The sequence below is a fragment of the Petromyzon marinus genome, chromosome 4 (assembly GCF_048934315.1).
Source record: "Petromyzon marinus isolate PM22_M1 ecotype Great Lakes invasive population chromosome 4, UKy_Petmar_22M1.pri1.0, whole genome shotgun sequence".
NCBI classification, from domain to species: Eukaryota; Metazoa; Chordata; class Hyperoartia; order Petromyzontiformes; family Petromyzontidae; genus Petromyzon; species Petromyzon marinus.
The window spans coordinates 16514974-16535883 of record NC_133670.1 but is presented as its reverse complement, the minus strand read 5'-3'; the positions used below and the strand labels follow the sequence as shown (position 1 = coordinate 16535883).

General features: G+C 43.0%; 2 protein-coding genes across 3 annotated transcripts in view; one reads left to right on the top strand and one right to left on the bottom strand.

Annotated features, from left to right (window-relative positions):
• LOC116938595 (von Willebrand factor D and EGF domain-containing protein-like) overlaps positions 1-13886 on the top strand; it is a 71172-nt gene extending 57286 nt beyond the window's left edge. For both annotated transcript variants that reach the window (XM_032945922.2, XM_032945924.2), the window contains 11 exons: positions 2198-3106; positions 3253-3348; positions 3857-3952; positions 4534-4629; positions 4757-4852; positions 6921-7016; positions 7541-7636; positions 9504-9599; positions 10579-10674; positions 11193-11290; positions 11654-13886. In XM_032945922.2, the coding sequence (XP_032801813.2) occupies positions 2198-3106; positions 3253-3348; positions 3857-3952; positions 4534-4629; positions 4757-4852; positions 6921-7016; positions 7541-7636; positions 9504-9599; positions 10579-10674; positions 11193-11290; positions 11654-11668 (1790 nt within the window). In that variant the 3' untranslated portion in view covers positions 11669-13886. The remainder of the gene's footprint in view (positions 1-2197; positions 3107-3252; positions 3349-3856; positions 3953-4533; positions 4630-4756; positions 4853-6920; positions 7017-7540; positions 7637-9503; positions 9600-10578; positions 10675-11192; positions 11291-11653) is intronic.
• LOC116938596 (uncharacterized) lies at positions 13712-20684 on the bottom strand. Its single transcript, XM_032945925.2, has 5 exons — positions 19808-20684; positions 18827-18922; positions 16774-16878; positions 16043-16138; positions 13712-14989 (listed from the first exon to the last, which is right to left on the bottom strand). Exons 1-5 carry the CDS (start codon positions 20172-20174, stop codon positions 14880-14882), a joined length of 774 nt encoding a protein of 257 aa, XP_032801816.2. The 5' UTR covers positions 20175-20684; the 3' UTR covers positions 13712-14879.
• Between the last annotated feature and the right edge of the window lie 226 nt (positions 20685-20910).

The window sequence follows — 20910 nt, the reverse complement described above, 5'->3', positions numbered from 1 at the left end:
TTGAGTTAGCCTCAGCGTTTGGTACTTGAAAGGCCATTGTATAGCTGGTCGAAACATCCAGTGGTACTCATACAAGATAAGCATTGTGAGCCTTGGTGTCCACAAGTCTACTCGGGATATTACAGGGTATTTTTGGAATTCAAAATTATGATTTCCTTTTTTAGAGATTTATACATTGATGAATTTTCTATTCATATTTTTAATCTCATGCAGATATATAAACTGGGTCGCACCATGGGCAGATAATTCAGTCTTGTGTGTTTAATATGCAAAGGACACATGTCAGTAAGGTGTACAACTTAGAAATGATTGTGCTGCTGTCAGCGTCATAATTGCATACCTGTGACAGCCCATTCATGCCGCTGTATAACATCAATGTGTCGTACTGACAGCAGCTTTGCTAATCATTGCTTGCATCAGAACCCGTTGATCATATGAGGCTACAAGCTAGAGACTGAAATTTATAATAATGGAAGACCTTATCATACGCATGACTTGGGGTTTCAAGTCAGAGCTGATCTCAAATCAGTGGTGTGTCAATTGTGCTGGTCAACATGGCCCCATTCCATCATGGAGGTGTAGTCCCAGAGCATTAATTTCATTCTGAGCTGTCCCATACATGTTAACCCATACGGTTTACCCGTATTCTTGTCCAGGGAAATTGAGTTTTCAGGTCCGTCCAGCATGCAGCCGTTGCAATACGGGCAAAACAAATATGTCAATTTGTTTGTGTCTCTCCCTTGTGATGGGACTTTGTAGGATGAGCGTTGAGATTTATAAGGGCACGGGGTGACCAGTAAGGTCTGCATTTTTTTTATAAGATAGGCACTGATAAGGGGTTGACAGGTTTGCTGTCCAGTGCTGGGGCCCAGGCGATTGAGGGTTGGGGTGCTCCAGAAAATGTCCCTTTACAATTTAAGCCCTGTGTAGTCCCAAACCTGTAGCCCATTGTTGCTGGCTGGTACTTGTGCAAGCATTTTTGGTGTTTCATCATCTTCATGTGCCTTCAACCATCGTGTTGTTTGCTGGCTCATGAAGTGTACGAATATTAATGGTTACACCTGCCTAAATATTATAACGTATTCGTACGAGGTTAACGATGCATCGATAAGTGTTTATTTTTCGGCTCACAATCCTTACATCGAATCACATGTGTGAGGATCATTGTTTTCAAGTTCATATACAGTATACTGTGCGTAATGGGGCCACGTGACTTCTCCATTCACTGGAGGCCGTTACATTCAACAAAATGCGAAGAAATACTTTCTTGAATCGAGTCAAAATCCTGATTTGCGACGATGCACTGAATTGTGAGTGGGGTGAATCGTTGCACCTCTGTATGTTAGCATGTGATGGGGCAGCATAGCACCCTGAAAACGGTATATGTCCGTACCTTGCAGAGTGGAGCCATATGTGCAGAAAAGTCCAAAAATGTGAACATGTCAATATTATTCTTATTTGTTATTATTTCACTGCAGAGTACTGCTGCCGCATGTCGTGTCTAGAAGTAGGAAATGTTATAGATGGGACTAGCACGCTTTTGACTAGCACGCTTTTGATTTTATGAGTTTTAATGAAGTTGTTAGTTGGTATGCTGTTAAAAAGAATAACTTTTACTGCTTGCATTCGAGTGGGTAAGGGTGCTTCTTGGCAGACAAATAGTCCCCATGTTGATGTAATAAAGATCATATTTGTGTAACGTTTTCTCCAACTTCCCATAGCACATATTGTTATTATTAAGAGGGTACTTGCCTCCCCTGAATGAAATTCCAGTGTTTAACAACAATCTTACACGTGTACCATTTAAAACACAACATCTGGTTATGGATTTGTCACTGAATGACAAAAAATATGTTGAAGCAATTATTGCACTCTTTGAACAACTAAGATGGAATTAACAGGCTGGTCTCAAACATTTATCAAGGAGATCCCCTGCTGACTGCTTTTGCTGAGCGGTAAGCCTCTACTGCCATCTGTTGGGAAAGAAACGAATATGTTTTTTGTCCTTCAGCAGGGCTTCCTAAAATGCACTCATCACGTCCTCCTTGCCAAAAACATGGGCCTCCTCTCCACATTTCCCAACCTTTTCTATTTAAATGCTCGCCTATGTATTCCACATTTAATGCATTTAATGATTGATTGAATTTTAAATGTATATTAACCAATGGCTTTCCCCTCCATTTATTTTCTTCCACAGGCCTGAGGCAGCCTGAACCTCCTGCTCAAAACAGCGAGAAGGGCAGAGCTATTCCCACCACTCCTTCCTATGCAGCGCTTTCTGATGTGCTCAGCAAACAAAGTCATTCCATACACGAGAAATCTGCTGCTGTTATTCCCACCCTTCTGCCACCCCCCAGCCTAAAGGCCGTGCAGGGTGCTGATCAAAAGGTCACTAAGCCTTTTGATGTTCAAAATCCACCAAATCAACCAACTCGAATGAAAAATCTGAACTCTGATGTAACGGATCGTCCTAAAATCGTTGATAATCCTCTGTTACGGGCAGTCGTGAAGGTCCCTGTGCAGCTAGTCCCCCCTCTCCTTTCACGGTTAAGTGGCTCAGGACAGAATGCCAAAATTCCAGGCCAGGCCAAAATTCCAGACCAGGACAAACTTGAGCCCCAACTGCAGGGACGACTGCAAACAACTTTCCAAGGCAGTGACAAGCCCGATTCGTTACGCCCGACTTCACAGCCAGTGACCAGGCCTCTGCAACAGCCGCGGCTTAGTCTGCCGCTGGAACGATCAAGCGTACATTTGCGCTCAACCCCCAATCGATCGCCGTTGGGAATCTCGGGAGGGCCGTGGATGCACTTGAATCCAAACCCAGAGCGACCCCTATCCCGCCGACGGCTCGGAGTTCAGTATTCCTCCGCGCAGAGGTATTCACCTCGGCACAGGGTCGGGGTGCCGCTGGTGCGGTCGGTCATTCGTCTGCAGGCGAGGGCCTCCCTCACTGCCCGCGTGGCCACCTCCAGTCCCTTCATGACCCTGCCGCCGGAGAGTGCCTTTCCCCACCCTGCCATTACGCCGGAGCTGGATCCATATCCCCGCCAGCTAACAGATGCCATTGCTCTTTACGGCGTACAGAATAACGTGGATGGAACAGGTGAGTTGATAGACGTGAAACGGAAATGGCTCACTTGTAAATTATGTAAAATCTGTTCATTCTATTTTATATTTAATCGTGGTGTTGACGCTGTAACTCGGCAAAGTCAGGATTGTGATCGATTTTTTTCTGTGGTTTGTTAAAAGGGCATTGCTCGATGCCTTGCGGTAAGAACATGGAGTGCGCCGCTCCAAATGCGTGCCGTTGTAGACCTGGCTACACCGGATACAAGTGTCTCACCGGTAAGAATCTCCCAACTCGAGAGTCAAACTTCAACACGATGTTATTATCCGTGGACTTTGGCGTTTATAGTTCCATCAACATCTATTGCTATAATGGTTGGCACACTATACTTGCAATCCAGAAGTCGCCAGCTCCTTCTCACAGCGCAGCAATTAAAACGATGGTGCAAGTTATTTTTTTTTAACGAACCCCTCCCCATGTTGCTCTACCCAGCAGTATAAATGGGTACAACCACAGTTAGTAGATCGTCAGGTTGCATGTGGTAAAGTGTGGATAACCGCCCCTTCTTCCAATTATCTAGCCAGCATGGAATAGTCGGTCAAACATTCTCTTAGCGGTGCTCTTTGGGGATACGTCAAGCGGAGGCACGCCTGCCAGTGCTGGCGTGAGCTTCGCAATTACAGGGCTGCATTTTTTTTTTACTGTTACCCACTTATTCAGCTATGAGCCACAGAAAGCAGCGATGGCTCCACTTGCTCAAGGCTCTTTTTCCCCTTGGCTTGGCAGCGATCTGCAGGCCCGACTGCCGCAACCGTGGCAAGTGCGTGAGGCCAGACGTGTGTGAATGTCTGCCCGGCTATAATGGGCACAACTGCGAGGAAGGTACAGTTCTCTTTTTTTCAATTGTTCGGTTCTTTAAATCAATCCCATAATTCTACTTATCCACTATTGAACCAGTCTTTCCGGAATCCAAAGTTGTATGCATAGTGATCCAAAGCAACCGGTTCCCTGAGTCAAAGCCGACTGACAAAAGCCAATGCGTTGGTGCATGGCCAGTGTGCTTTAGTAGCAAAACCTGTTCTGACCAGCTTCAAAAAATCAGCCCTTTATAATTTCAATTATTCTTCACTCACCAAATAAGCGCCACTTCTCAAAGCATGTGACTGGAGATAAACAACATAAATGAGAGTAGAATGCCTTTAGGGACTAAGCTAAATGACTCATATCGTTTATAACTCACTGGGTAATGTTAAAATTAATTTTTAAACGTGTGTATCAGCAGAATGCCCTCATTTAAGTCTCAATATTTCAGCCGTTGTTCCAGTTGTGGCCATGATGATAAGTAAACCAATGCTTCTCGGACTTTTGCACGTTTGGTATCATAGACTCGGAGCTCTTCGACTCTAATTTATACGCAGCTTCATGTTTAGAGATACCGTGCAGTAAGTATTTTTTTTGTGCAGCGGTCTGTAGTCCTGCGTGTGAACACGGAGGCACGTGCGCGTCCCGAGACCACTGCTCGTGTCCGTACGGGTTTGTGGGCCCTCGCTGCGAGACCAGTAAGCCACGAAACGGACTTCCGTGAGCACACAGTTAATCGTACCAGGTTTGGGTACATTTTACGAATGTTGAAGTTCTTCAGAAACATAATACGCCGTCGTGTTGTTTGTCTGATGTGCTGTTAAGTGGTGTGCAATCGGCACTGTGAGAATGGAGGGGAGTGCATCGCTCCGGATGTTTGCCAATGTAAGGCGGGTTGGAATGGACCCACCTGCAGCAATGGTGAGTATTTATTTTCCTTTTGTCATATAAATGTATATACACACACACATATCTGTAACGGACATAGCTGGGTGAATTAGGGGTCAAAGCACCAGGTTGGCACTGATAAGATTTTAGGGTTAAGTCCAGGCAGTTGCCCATTATTAAAAAGGATGCTCATGATCAAGGAGTCGATGGCCTCGGCCCAGTCACTAATGACTGCACAAAAACATCACCCTACAACTTGATCCTCACTTACATTCAAGCTGTCACAATTATTGTATTAAACATGCAACAAACAATCTTTGTTGGCCGCAGGTTTGTCCCCAGTGTGGACAAATACACCTATTCAAGTGACTTCAGAATTAGGAATGTGATGCTTTCTTCTGGGGGAATTGCTCCAACACTGGGTGGTGCACTGCTAGCTGTTGAGTTTCAAATGGAAATGTTTTCTCTTGACGTGATGCTGATAGCATATTTAGGGGGGGGGGAGGGAAGCTGAAACTAATTCTAATGACAAATAATATAATTTACAGACCTTTCTCAACCTACTGCCGGATGTTAGCAGAACCCGAGATTCGAACTCAGTTCTCTGGATGCATAGCAAATGAGCCCCCACTCCACCCTCATTGAATAAAAGGCAACAACAAAAGTATTATGATTGAGAAACTCAGTCTGCATATACTTGTGTGTTAAGGTCTTGTTCTACCATCTAGTGGGAAAAATGTAAAACTACATTCCAGCGAATCGTGGCATTTTTGTTGAAAACGCGATTCCTTACCTCACGTTGTGTGTTTCTCATCTCTCTCGTTCTGTCTCCATCCCAAATGAATACGGCTAACCAAATTTCACACGGAGTATTCCTGTATTCAACACTATCAACGTCTCATAATATAATTGCTACGTTTATTTGTTCACTGAAATGTTAGTTTATCCTGCCTGGTACGTCACTCAGGGAATGAACATATTTAGACGGACTGCAGGGGATTGTGATTATGGAGACCTGGCAATTGCTGATGAATAGGAATGCTTCTGCAGATTATACAGAACTAGACACTTTTATTCCAATTTAACATGGTATCATGGCAGTCCAAAAGAAGCTGTTAGCTGCACACTTTGAACTTGTGAGCATTGTTACCATTCCAATTTTCAGCACGTATTCTGCAGTGTAAAATACATTGAGTGGTGTACAATTGGCGTTCTAACATTGTGGGGTCTCATCATCGTGATAATCATCTGTTGAGATAATAGAAACAAAACAAAATTGTCAATTCAATATTAATGAGAATAAAATAATTATAGCTGAATTCGTATACAGTGTGTCCAAGAAATACTAGAGTAATTCGGAGGTGGGGTATTACCAGCCAATTCTGGAACCACACTCAATGCTGCAAGCGTTACTTACAAATTTCCAGAGATACGAACAAATCTGTCTTTATGTCCAATTGCCTGTTTGGACCGAGTTTTTAGAGAGAGTCGAGAATAAACACGAACACAAAAGGGAATTAGCATCTACATCTGAAGAACATGAAGAACCAATAGCATCTACTTCTACAGGAGATTATGCAACTTTCAAAGCCATTCCCCGTGTTTAGTGTACATGCTGTACACCATGTTTGGAATCGATAGGAGTAAAGTTGGACTTTCGAGCAAATTGACTTACAAACAGACCTCTGGAACCTAACTCGTTCGTAAGTAGAAGAGTGCCTGTACACTACAGTACAAATTTGGGACTGCCTGGGAATGTGATTTTTCCACGCAGCGTGGAAATGCAGAAAACAAAAAGCAGATATTGCTTTAAATTTCGATTTAAAGCTTTCGTGACTGCGAGGATTCATCTTCTTTGGTTCTTTCGGGACTTTACCGAAAGAACCAAAGAACAGATATTGCTTTGTCCGCTGTTCATTTTGTGGTTATAATTTTTTTCGGGACTGCAATTTTTTTTTTTACTTTACATTTTTAATGGATTGCACCCCAAAATCACCACTATGTGTTGGACGCACTGTACCCACTGACGTTTATGTATTTGGATGGCAGCGACAGAAAGGTCCACGTGTGCGTTGCGTGTGTGCGTGTGTGTGTGACTCAGCGGCCTGCCATCCCGTGTGCCTTAACGGAGGAACCTGCGTCCGGCCACACGTGTGTGCCTGTCCCCAGGGCTTCTTTGGGCCGTACTGCCAGAATGGTACACGGTGCTTCATACGTACATATGCACACATTTATTTTATGAATAAATAAATTAGAACAATGATATTATTTACAGCCCTTGTCAATGCACTCCACTCCTGCATGAAGGCCTTTCCACGCCATGCCAGTCGTGGGCAGTGTCTGACCATACTTCACCACACTGGTCAGTGCAGGTTGGTGAAGGGGAGGCCCAGGACCAGTTCAGATATCACTCGTCATTAGTGTTATATGTGGCCAAAAATCGAACTCAGGGCGGTAGTTTCATATCACAGTGTACTCTCCACTGTGCTACCACTCTCCCCTTGTATATATTTGTTTATTGTGCCTTAATTGCTTGAAGTGCTATACTGTCTGAAAATACTAAAAAAAAATGCTCTTTATGGAGGTCGTTTGCTTTCCAACAAATCAAAAGTAATTTGTCACGATCGACCAAGTCTCAATTTAGCCTTTGGGGGGGTAATAGTGTGGCACGTCATGTGTGCTGTGAACCGTCTATGCTAACATGCCGCTTTACCGCAACAGCCATATGCTCCCCGGCCTGCAAGAATGGGGGCCACTGCATGAGGAACAACGTGTGCTCCTGCCCTGAGGGATACATGGGCAAGCGCTGCCAGGAGAGTGAGTGGCCCGACCTCCTTTCCCACAACTTTACACGCAGGATTTTGTCCCTTTTGGACTGTGGCCATAATGGTGCGCTTTACGAACGCTTCTCGTTTGAAATTCCCTATCTTCGATTTCGTGGTGTGATCCTATTTCACAGATTAATATGTTGGGGTGTTCTTTTTTACAAAGAGTTAACATGCAATACAAAGGTACATATGGACACATAAAAGGCAATGGCTGAGTTCTAGTTTAGAAATTAATTCTTTTATACCTAATAATTTCACACACACCCTTATAAGACCACATCTCTATTTCTTGTCAATGTTCTCTCTTCTCACTACGTCTCTACAAACTATATTATTTCATCTCACTAGATGTCTGCACTACGTGTGTTACTGTTGCTGCATGCTAGTCGCATTTACACTGTAGAGTGTGTGTGCTGCATTTATGGTCCTAATAAATACAATTTCTATGTCTCTTTAGAAAAGTCGAATTATTTTATTTAAATCATAGCCCCTTTGTCAGTGTGCTGCTGGATGAAGGGCTCTCCCACTCTGTGTTGGTCACGAAACTAAATTAACTATGCTTTAACTGGGGGTTTGTGTGGGGGGGGAAGCAAGACTGGTTCAGATATAACTTGATATCACTATCATTATGGTATTACTATCATGTAGTGCTTGATTAGAGGGCTTTTAAATGGGCAGTTTGATCATCGGCGGCAGTATGTCTCATGTGTCGCCAGAGGAAAGCACTCCCATAAAAGGCTGTGGCATTCCGTAGACATATAAAAGTGTGTTATGCGAGAGGATTAGGATGTAATTAATGTGTGTACATATAATAAGGACAGGAACAACTAAGGAGAGGAAAGAATGGAAACATGCATAACAACGAAGGAGGCATTTTCCCAGCAGTGAGAAGTTACAAGCTAACAACATATATATAATAATGAAAAATAAGAATAGGTTTTACCCTTTCTGGCAATAAGAAAGGGTAAAACCTATTCTTATTTTTCATCATTTTGGATACTGGAAAAAGGTCCCATAAATATATAATAATCTAGAGTCCTCTTTCAATCCACTGCTGGATGAAGGCCTCTCCGTGCAGTGTCAGTCATGGAGATGTTTGACCATACTTCACCACACTGGGCAGTATGGGTTGGTAAAGAGTGGTGCCCAATGATCAATTCAGATATCACTCATGACTGATGTTAGCCATGGCCAGTAGTTTAATTCGGGTCACTGGATTCTTAGTCCCACGCGCTAACCACAGCAGGTTCATGGTTCGAATACTGCGGCTGTATTACCACGGAAATACACGCCGTCTGATTCACAGTGGACGTTAAAGATCCTGTGGTGTCGTTCACAAGAGTGGGCCATTGTGTGCCGGCCGTCAAGCTCCAAATGTGGCACTTTTTTTATTTATTTACCCACATATTGCTCCATTGGAATTTACACGTAAATCATTACCCCCCCCTCCCCAACTGTGAAAACTTGTCAGGACCCTCCTGAACACGAGTCATGAGACTCAGTGAGCTGGGTATGCAAGCTAATCACCACTATACCACTGTTTTTTCTGTGTATATGCCAGTTAGTACATGTAGAAAACCTTACACGCTTCATGTGTCTAGTGTTTTCTTCCTGTAGCGGCTTTATATGAATTACGTTAAATCAATACATAGCAGACATGTAATGATTAATCTGACTTGACTTTTGGAAACAGTTTGCTGGAAATCCAATTCATTCTTACACACACTTAGATTTGTGAGGTTGAGGATCAGCTCGACTGATGAACCCATGCCTTCCATATAGCCATATGTGCAACAGTTAACTAGGATGATTTTTGGCCATGACACCCGCAGTTGCTGTGCCTCTTCCTTGTTAAGGTGTCTGTGATCCGACATGTCTCAACGGAGGGAAATGTGTGGGGCCCAACATCTGCTCGTGCCCGTCCGGTTGGAAAGGCAAGAAATGTAACAAACGTGAGTTTGACATGCAGAAATGTGCTCGTTGGAGTTTGAGCCAAAGTGAATGTTGGGGTACGAGAATAAATCTGTGGGTGGGAAAAGTGTGCGAGTGTGTTTTTTGGAGGCCATTGGGAGGGCAGGCAAATTTGCCAGGGGGTTGTGCATATGGTTTCCTGTCGGGCAACATCTAAGTTCGTGAATGTTGACTCTTTATATATGTGTATAATAAAACCATCTGTTATGGGCTCCTTTTAAATTACTAAGCATGTCTTGTTTGTCTTACTGGTCCGCCTTGTTGATGTTTAGCTTGCACTCTAAGAAACATGCAATAGCAGTATAATCAAATTAACAAAATAAACTCAACAAAAACGTAACTCTAAACCCTGTTTTTTAATGAGTTCTCAAATTCAGAGGTATCAACTCTTTACGTATATCGAGAAATATGCCAGATTTACTTTTTCAGTGTGTCATTAATGAAATGCTACACATGTATGCTGTAACACACTTTGCACATTCGTTTTATATTTTGTGCTTGACAACAAAATTAGAGTGCTGAACTAGGAAAGCCTCGGGGAAGTGGTAAATGGTCCTGCATCCTTTCCAAAGCATCTTGAGTTTGACTCTAGGTCAGGCAAGTACAGGAAAAGGGCAATTTTCCAAAGTCTTCTTTACTGAGTGGAACAGCCCAGCTCTGGATTTTTTCAGTTGAGACAGTCTTCATTTGTACCATGTTTGATCAGCGTTAGCCTCAATAGGTATTACTTTAGAAATTCATCTGACATCTGCCATTGCAGATTATGTTTTTTTTTGTATTGCGGTCAGGATCAGTGCGGGAAATATATTTGCTTACAGCAGCAATACAGTTCACGTTGTACGATTTACTTTGTGACATTTCACGCCACGCAGAATGCAGCTGCGTAAAGCTCATTTCTGCGTCACGTTCCTGTTGGAATTACGAGAGCCTGTTGGATTGTTCGTTTGTGTTCCTCCACAGCAATGTGTCTACAGAAATGCAAGAATGGAGGCGAGTGTATTCGCCCCAATACCTGCCTATGTCCACCGGGCTGGGAGGGAGCGCAGTGCCAAAACCGTACGTCGCAGGTCCAAAGCCTTGGCTTAATTGGGACCCTTTCTAAACCTTAGCTACACAGCTTCCAGATGTTTCTGTGTAAGATCGATCCGCTACAGATTTTGCTTTAATGAAACAAAAACCAAGAAGGAGAAGTACATTGTCCTTGTTCTTGGCTTTTCTATAAATTGCTTGCCATTCACAGTTGCTGTATTTTGTGAATATAATGTAAAATGTTTTAACCAAATAGATTCGTGACTTTTACTTTTGTTATCATTAATTTAATAACATGCTATCCACTTTGTTCTGTTATATTTTTGAAAAAAAATCTAAGATCCGTGATACAATCGCTATGCCTCTATTTCCATTCATGACCGAATAATTACCTGTATCTCTCTGTAGGGAGTGTCTTTAGATGTGGTCTCATTTAGACGACGTAAGAAAGTCTGATTGTGATTGACTATTTTGGGAGTGCAAGCTGCTGTCCGCTGTTATTTCGCTGGAATTTCACCCTGTGTGTGTGTGTGTTCTCTTCATAGCTACTTGCCACACCAAGTGCCAGTTCGGGAGCAAGTGTGTGCAGCCCAACTTGTGTGCGTGCCGTCCCGGATTTGCAGGCCTGGTTTGTCACAGAAAGGTCAGCAGATTCCTCCTTCAAGCACCATCATGCGGCGTATTGAGATGCGAGTGCATTCAGATGCTGTATTCAACCCGAATTGTATTGTGTAATTGTAGTAATTCCCCCGTCAGCGTTGATTGTTCCGAAGTCAAACTAAAAGTGGTATTGTGACGTTTTGTGAAATGTGTAAACAGACTCATAGCCTATGATGTGCATAACCTGGAGAGTGATTGTTTTTAAATCCCAACAATTAGTTCACTTTAGTTTTGTAAGTATATATGTCTGGCACATTGTGTCTAATAAGTATTGTGATTTTTCATTCCACTTGCATTTGAGATTGACAAATTGCATGCATTGCAACTTTTGCGTTGTTTTAACCAGATTACGTTGGGGTGAGCTGACAAGCAGAAGAATTTCTGGGAAATCCTTCAAATATATATACGAATGCTGCTCGCAAAACGAAGTGCTGCGCTGTTACAGTGCCCACGTGACACCACTGTGACGTGGGCTTCCACCTGAATGCGCTTGTTTGATTGGTGCTGCATCACTGTATACATGTCCTTGTGCTCAGAAATTATTATACGATTTTTTTAACAGGCCAAAAAAAACAAAAATGTATAATTTATTTTATATTTCACAATAGAGCAGTGGTAGACAATGCAATTGCCACTTCAACTGTTCACATAACCACTCGCTGTTCCACTCTGACAACCTGTGGTCACGTATCTACCTCTGTGCTCACTTCTTTAAACAACACAAAAGCATTGGGCCATTTCTGGGGCATTGCAGTTTTGTAGGATTTATTTAAGCGTACCACGCAAACAATGCCTTTCTAATAATATTGTAACATGACCGTTTCAGATGAGAAACACTTATTCTGTATTGTAGTGCATTGATAGGATTAACAGGCATCATGATATTCCTTGAAATATTTGGTTTTGTAATAGTTTTAGAAGTTGTTTCAAGAAAATTTTGCTTTTTTATCACTTTGGTTTGTTGTAGTTATTGTTTTGTTATTGGGATTTATTTTTCTAAATCGATTTCTATCATAGCCACGTGTGTGCACAATTGTCAGTCAGAAAACTTGACAGCTGAAATATAATTAATCTGTCACTGCACCAGCGGCAAGCTGCCATAGAAGCTTACAGTAATTTGGCTTTGCGTGGTATCAAATGCATCACCATCATCCATCATACAAAACCTCTTTTTACATTAAGTGGTATACTGGGAATACAGATCTAACCAGTTACACTGCTCACAGCTGCTTCTCATTATAGCTGTTGAACTCCTGGAATGATCTAAGTGTTATTGCACTGAACATTATGACTGGCTCCATGCCATGCTTTTCACGTACGTCCCACTTGTTCTCCCACAACTAATTCCCAATGCGACGCATTACCTGCTTTCATAACTGAACATGTGTGTGCACTTATCACCTTCGCTAAAATAGCCTGTACCAGGAAAGATAAAGGGTCTCCCTAACTCTCTACGCGATGAAATAATTATGATTGCACAGAAGTTTTAACTGCATTGTTCAAATGGTGGCAACATATTTCTTATATACTTAAGCTAAAGTGTATGCCAAATAACCGAAAGCCTTGAGTCATCTGCAACAGCACATAACAGCAACATTCGGAACAATCACAGCCGAGATGTTGGCGACCACCACGGGGCACCACGGCGGCGAGATGTTTACTACCTCGCCTGGTATACAGAAGGTTATGGGTTCGATCCCGACCCTGACGCCTGCTGTATATTTGGAGTTTTCGTGTTCTCCCCGTGGTCGTGTGGATTTATATGTGGGTCCTCCAGTTTTTCCCTCCACATTTAGAATCAACATGCGTTTAAGAGTATTTGCCTATTATACATCTCCACATGATAAGTGACTAAAGTGAGCTATCATTTGTGACCAGGTCGCTTCGAAAAATTAGCTATATAGTTCAGTGGGCCTTACCTGGTCAAATAAAAAATAGTTTTGTTTAAAAAATATTTTCGTTTAAATCTCGATACCATGCGTGTCGCCAACACCATAGACAGACGTGTGGAAGCTAAGAAGAATGAGACCCGATTAAATCTTCACAATACCAAGTTTGAAATTTTGTATTTTCACGGGCTTAGCTCAAACTGCTGTTTAATTACAATTCTGTAATAATGAACGATACTTTATGGGCACACTGTGTTTTGTTTCAGAGATTTTGTTTCGGTTACTTTCAAATCTTCACTTGGGACTACGCAACATTTATGGCATAAAACGCATTACCAAACCTCATATTTCATTATCGGCCTGTGGTATATAGTGTACGTTAGATATTGAAACGCCTGAGATATAATCAATTGTTTATGTAAATATATACGCTTTATTCACTTGCAATAAAAACACAATATGCGTCAATTGGCTACACATTACAGTATGTATGTTGAACTTTTTTCGCACCGTACGTAGCCAACCATGCTAATCGTAGGTGCAGATTACAGACACTTGAGATGTGTTTAGATCTATGTATATGGTACAAATGTAATACAATGTGTTAACGCGACACGTTTTACAAAACATTTTACATTGGAAAACTGTAAATCATTGAAAATCTTTATTAAAAGTCATTTTCTATCTACATTTCTACGTTGATTTTTTTTTATTGTTAATCAAAAGTTGTACATATTTGAATATAATGTTAATACTCGAAATTAACACTTTTGTTCTAAGGTTTATATAAAATATATGCATTGGCTATTGATATTGGTAACCCTTTGCAAAGTATTGAAAACTGAGGCACATTACATGACACGTTAGAATGCTCTTCTAATTTCTAAGTTATTCTTATGATGAACATATGGTATTCAAACCTGAACAATGTACAGTTTAGTCATCTATTATTTACTAGACATGCATGAATACAATTATTAAGATAAACCTCAGTTGTTATGACTGTAAAGCTCCATGGGCAGTGCATGACGAACTTTGTTTCACAAACTTTTTTAATTCCTATACTAATTTACCAAGGAACGCCTCGCATGAGTCCCCAATACCTTTTCAAGAGAATCCTGCATTGGTATGTTTGGACAATTCAATTACTGCAGTGTTTGGCGTGCGGGAGGAAATCGAGTAACCAAAGAAAAACCCACTACACATACGGACAGGGATCGACACTCAACTCCATTATCCCCTGGCCAGCCCTGGCAACTCCACACCTACAACAATTGACAAACCTTGGCGGTCACCCAACTGACTACATACTGCTCACACCTGCTTGGCTTCCGATATCCGATAACATCATTACGGAGACGCACGTAGGCAGGGTCGCCGACAGGTCGGAGGGATAAAAGGGGTCATTTACCTGGGCCTCACACCAAAGAGGGCTCCACAACGGGCCTGGTTTTTTTGTGTGTGACTCATGAATAATAAAGTTTCACGTGGCAATCTGCCCTGGACCTCCAGGAAAATCTAGGCAGCCCTGCGCATGGTACACAGTCATCAAATATTGGGCCTGGCTGGATTGCTTGGCTTTAAACACAGTCTCGGGCGTTTGATGATGGTGCTCTGGTGTACTGTTTTTTTTGGCACGGGAAGACATTAAGGCGGCAGCATCTGTGCACCAGTGTGGAGTGATTATGCAATCACTCGAGTCGCACAGCGGGGACCTCGGTAGTAGTGACGGCAGCGGCAGACGTCGGGCGCCACGCACTTCCCTCCGTTGAGGCATGGCTTCTGGCACTCGGCTGGTGACGTGTGCAAAAAAGCATGGTTGAGCATTACATACACTGAACTTTTCAATGAAAAATAACATTGAAATGTGCCTAAAGATGAAGACTTTAATAATTGCAAACTATATGTGGCTTATGGTTCGAGATGGCATGGAAACTGTAAAGAAACGTAAGTGGGCCTGGGTTGGACACGTCCCGAGAAGGAGCAATGGGCATATGGTCAAGAGTAGTGACAGCAGCAACAGCCCAGTAACAGAACGTGTCCGAAAGATGGTGCGATCAAATCTGTGTGCAGGTATTATGTGTATTATATCACAAGATCAAGAGTATGAAAAATAATAGGTTTTACACTTTCTGGCAATAAAACAGGAGATGTTAAGATGTTCAAAAACACCAAATAGAAACCTTTTGCAAGGAATTATGTCTGCATTAATCACACACAGTACTCGTGGTGAACATGAAAACACACATGCTCTGATAATATATGCATTGTGTTTGAAACTGATTGGTCTCTAGATGGACTGGAATACTGAAACTTTACTGCCCAATGTTGATTTGAAAACAGTTTATTTTATGTATATATTTGTTCATAAGCTAGCTTCAGAAATTAATAAATAATATGTTGTAGTGGAAAATAATTGACATTTTAATGACTTTGTTATCCATGTTTGTGTGAAGCCTATTCTTAGACATTATGCCACTAATGGTTAACTCCCCTGATAATTTCATCAAGAAAATTCAAGAAATATGATGGAAAATCACTGACTTTTCTTGCAGACATGATTAGATGCATTAATTTTGAATGTCAGTACCGATTTGATAAATTAATGTATGCATCTTTACACTGCTATTGGACATGCTGTGACGAGTCACCTATAATTGCTAATAGCGAGCCTTTTTTCACAAAGGGTGGTTATGAGAAAATGATGCCATAGGGTGCAAGGGCATCACCCCTGTAAACCAATCACATGGCCTGCGCAGGCTCTTTGTGCACCTCTGCAACCATCTCAGTCCCATAGCCATCATAATAACAAGTATTAGCTGGCACATCAAGAAATAAGGATTCACCTATCTGGCAGGCTCCTCCATGCCAGCCTGGAAGGCAACTACAGATGTCTGGCACCACACACACACCTCCGTTTCTGCATCCCTGTGAACACATAGCTGCAAACAAAGCCAAGAAAGAACATACGAGATACATTTAACAAATCAATATCTTTCCTCTGCACCAAAGGTAGAACAGCAATACAGTACATATTTGAAAGTTATGGTTAACATAACAATTGTTTTTGCCTTTTTCTACATTTATTTCATTTGTGATTTTGAATTCATGTCATGAGACGGAGTGTCCAATGGGAATGCTTGCAGAGCAGTGTATCTCACCCCATGTTAGAGCACAGCCTGTGGAAGGTGATATCCAAGAACGACTTCAAATGCCCTGTGATCCACACTTGAGGAGCTGCACTTTCATGTATGTCCCGTTTCAGAGAAATTCAGGTCGCATGGCAAGCTGAATTTATATTTCACAGAGTTGAAATTTTGCCAAATTAAGTACTTTAAAACCTCCAAATTTCACGTGTTGGATTTTTGTATGATCCCTGTCACCGCTGATGTGACTGGACTGAGACTATCAAATCACTTCGCTTGAAACCCCAGTTCTAATCAATTGGGGTGGCTACCCAGAAATACACTGCTCTTACCACTCACTACTCCACCCAGGCCACTTAGGCGAACGCAATGCCCCGAGGACCCATTAGTACGCGTTAAGCGGCTGTCGCAATCCGGAGAATGCCGTATACCCTGGTGACAGCGCGCGCCTCCCCAGCCAGAGAGGCACGAGCACTTGGAGACGCCGAGTACCGTCACGCACTGACCGCCATTCATGCAGCCCCCACTGCAGCTCGCTGGAAGGCAAGACACAAATGGCGAGAGATGAGCTCACAACTTAGAGTGGAGGGGAAATCCTAAAAAAAAACACCCTCTCATGCCACTGGTTATTGATTATTAGAAGCAAATAAATTTGTGTTGTTTATTGTAGTTTCATGAGTCAAGAAATGTGTTGACATTATTTAATATAATTTCTTAACATTCATATATACATATCATAACAGTCCACAACAGTGGATATGATGTACGTATAATATAATAAATGATTATATTGTACATGAAACTTGTCTCTATTTTTTCTCCAAAAATATAGGCAATACAGTTTTGTGATTTACCTACAGATGAATTTCTATATGGATACAAGTGGTCTTATTATTTTTTTATTGTTAAGCAAAAGTTTTACACATTTTAATAAAATGTTAATACTCACTTGAAATTAACAGTTTTGTTATAAGGTGTATATACAAAATATATGCATTGGCTGTTGATATTGGTAACCTTTCGCAAACTAATGAAAACTGAGGCACATTACATGACACGTTAGAATGTTTTAGCACCTAATGGCATGCATGGCTATAGTCTGAGCGTGAATTGTGATGTAACACGATAGTAAGCTCTCAGGCCCTATAAACGTCCCTCCTCATGGCACCCATCCGATATTTTCAGTCCATCTGTGTTCAACCAAGTAAAATGCTAATTAAGTGTCCCGTGAATGGGACTTCATCATTGGTAAAGATGTAAACAGTAAAAATGTGCACCTTGAGGAATAGTCATTATTCTATATTAGTTAACTTTAATTTCAGTTTCGTTTCGTAAGGTCATTTAAAAATGTATATATCACGGCTGTGTGTACTGCATTGCATATTGGCATGCCTCCATTAGTCTTCTGATCGTTCTGCAAACAGACACGCGTTTCATACACGATATAACCTGTCAGGAGACTTCACCTTTTAAAACGAACTAAATGGGCCCTGCCAATTAAAAGTGAGCAGGTAAACGCGGATGCAGTCGTTTAGGTTACTATATAACAAAAACTCTGCACCAAGTCCGGTGGTACACAGGTGGTACACGGGCTTGGAAACATCTCACGACCGTCGTCATTTGCACTTCCTCATACAGATTAATATATTAAGTTGGCTAACGCTGACGTTCCCTTCACAGCAGACAGACGGGGCAGTCAGAATATTTATACCGGCTTATCGTTGGAGAATTAACAGCGGAATCTTTGTGAAATAGCATTAAATATCAGTTTAACATGTAGGCTTTCGCGACGATAATTTAGTTTGTTTTAATCACTTAAACACCTACATTGTATCTATTAAAACGAATGCTGTACTTCCACATGGTAAAGATATGTTGTCAATCCTGTGTGTACCGTCTCTTTACCGTACATTATATATATTTTTAAACGTGTTTCGTAATTGTGCACACTTTTAATGAAGCACGCATGTCTCTAGTACTCAAATGTTTACTTTGTACACAATAAAACTTTGTTTACATAACAATTTAACATGATTATAAACGTACCTAATCAGTCTACAGTTTATCATCGTTCGCGTGCGGGTTGCTGCGCTTGTCCCGTCGCTTCTCAAATCTGCCAACTGTTGTTTTAATTCTGTCATTATTTCGTGTCTACTGATTATGTGTATATGGTCGTCTTCTGCAGCATCCTGAGAAGCTCTCGAATCTACACGCGGAAAAAAATGTGAATTTATCTTACGTATCATCGGAATGTAATCATCTAATTAGTGCGCTAAACGCACGTCGGAGCCCACCATCATCATCATCATTGTCATCATCACGAGACACACGCCTGGAACATCTTTCCAAAGCGCACGAAGAAACTGTTGCGACGCTGCACCTCTCCACTGACAGCTGTCGACATTACTTTGGACCGGAGAATTGATAACGTGGAATGAATGCACTGCGTGAAACGAGGATAACCAAAGGGGGGAGCAGCAGCACCTTTTTGGCAGAATCGCCCCTCGAATCCCACAGTGCAGCGGCATTTGTCAGATCTCAGGCACTCGCCGCCGTGCTTGCACTGCGGGTTGCACGTGGCTGTGAAAGAACAAATGAACAACAGGTCCTTCAATTCGGAAATACGTTATTGTACACAAACTAGGATGTCCAGTATATATATTTTTTTAAAAACATTGCTATACTGTGCTAGTATAGAGACTAAAAGGCTTGAGTGGCATAATCCGGCTCGGTTGCAGCGCACTGCGAGAGAAAACAAGTTTTACAATTCCAGTCGGGGAGAATCCAAACCCTTCTTCCGGAGTCGATAAAACGAGTACTGTACCACGTTGTGGTATATAAATTAGTAGTCCTCAAATGTTCAGACTCGCCCCCGCCATAGTAACGTGGAATCCCCAACATTCGTTCGCTGATTTGTTCTACGTTGCGGTTGCGCGAAACGATTCGCCCACATGGCAACGCCGAGCAATCGGAGCGAGTTGATTCAATCCTGCGGGATGAATCCTGGCCTTAAATAACTACTTGGTGCTGCGTACAAACATCAGCACTGGGGAAACATGTGGCCGTGCGTGGTGATGGCCAAACCACCCGCTCGTGTGGCCGCGCTAGGCCGAACAAGGTGATCGCGAACAGGACTTGCCCGGTCTGTGTGGGGTATACGGCAGAGGTGTCTCGTGGTCGGCATGGACCCTGGTGTAAGGAATTACATGGGGGGGGGGGGCTGTCCAATCCCCCCCCCACCTCTCGTTGTTCGGAGCCTGAGCCTCTCCATCCCTGAAGCAGTTGCACCCCCTGGTACAGGTACAGAGGGCGATCTTTGATGACTACTCCCAGAGCAGGTGTGGTTACCCCTGCAGGTGTGTGTGTGTGTGTGCGCCCTGCGTATGCGTGGCCACCCGTGCAGGTGTGTGTGTGTGTGTGCGCCCTGCGTATGCGTGGCCACCCGTGCAGGTGGTGGTAAGCTACCGTGCTGGCAGCGCTCTCCCTGGTATCCGTGCAGACAGAAGCAGGTGTCGTTGCGCACACACAGTCCATAGTTGCGGCACGGCGGCTCGCAGCGAGCCCTCGACTCGTAGACGAACGGCAGGGCCAACCCGGCGGCGGCCGCGCCAGCGTCGGCGGATCGGAGTCCTTGGTGGAGGAGGAGGACGAGGTGGAGGAGGTGGAGGAGGTGGAGGATGCGCCCTGCGGGACGCATGGTGCGTAGCGCGGCACCACGGGGCCCACTGAGCGTACGAGACGCGGGGATCTTCACGAGGGTCCTGCCACTACCGCTACCACCGTGCACCGGCGCCACACCCGTGACTGTTCCTACAACCTCCCTGTCCCGCATCTCACATCCACGGCAGAGCTCACAAGGATCTCATTCATCATCTCCTCCACACCAGGCTTGTTCCAAAATAAACCACTCTCTGGCCCACATCTGCCCCACCCCCCCACCACCCCCACCACGGCCAGGCTCACGGGGTCCCCAATGGTCACATCCCATCTTTGCGCTCCTCAACCCCCCTGCCCCACACGTCAAATCCCAAGGCAGGCGCGTGGGAATGATTTTGAAGTTAGGGGCAAGGAGCCACGGGGGCCAACGTTCAGTAGGCTCGGGAGTCTATGAAGGTTATTAATTGTGGAACCCAGCATATGACTTGTCCCCTACACCCTCCCTCCTCCAACCCTATCTATGTCCAAAAAGTGTTGGGCGACTTGCCTCCTGCACCACGTATATCCCACTCCGTTGTCTCAAGGCACATCCTGCTTCTTTATGAAGAATAAGAGTCAAACACCACAACGAAAAATGTCGAAGAACTGTTGGAAGTGGAGCACAGCATGGATAAAATAGAAAATCAAACTCGTCAAATACGTAAAATTGAGACATTCACAAAGTTTACCAATGAATGAGTTTATTCTAGTTTTAATTTGTAAACTGAAAACATATATAGAGTCAACATAGGTGAATTATCATATGTCAACTTCGGATGTTATAGGTACTGGTTATATGATATTTATGAAAGTACACTAGTGTTATAATGATGATACACTAGTGTTATTATGACGTTAGGGACATACATCCG

Coding starts and splice junctions, on each gene's coding strand:
- LOC116938596 (XM_032945925.2), bottom strand. CDS start 20,174: ATGCGGGACAGGGAGGTTGTAGGAACAGTCACGGGTGTGGCGCCGGTG. Junction 16,879..18,826: donor GGGGCGATTCTGCCAAAAAG/GTGCTGCTGCTC, acceptor CTTGCCTTCCAG/CGAGCTGCAGTGGGGGCTGC. Junction 16,139..16,773: donor AGGCGCGCGCTGTCACCAGG/GTATACGGCATT, acceptor CTTTGTTTGCAG/CTATGTGTTCACAGGGATGC.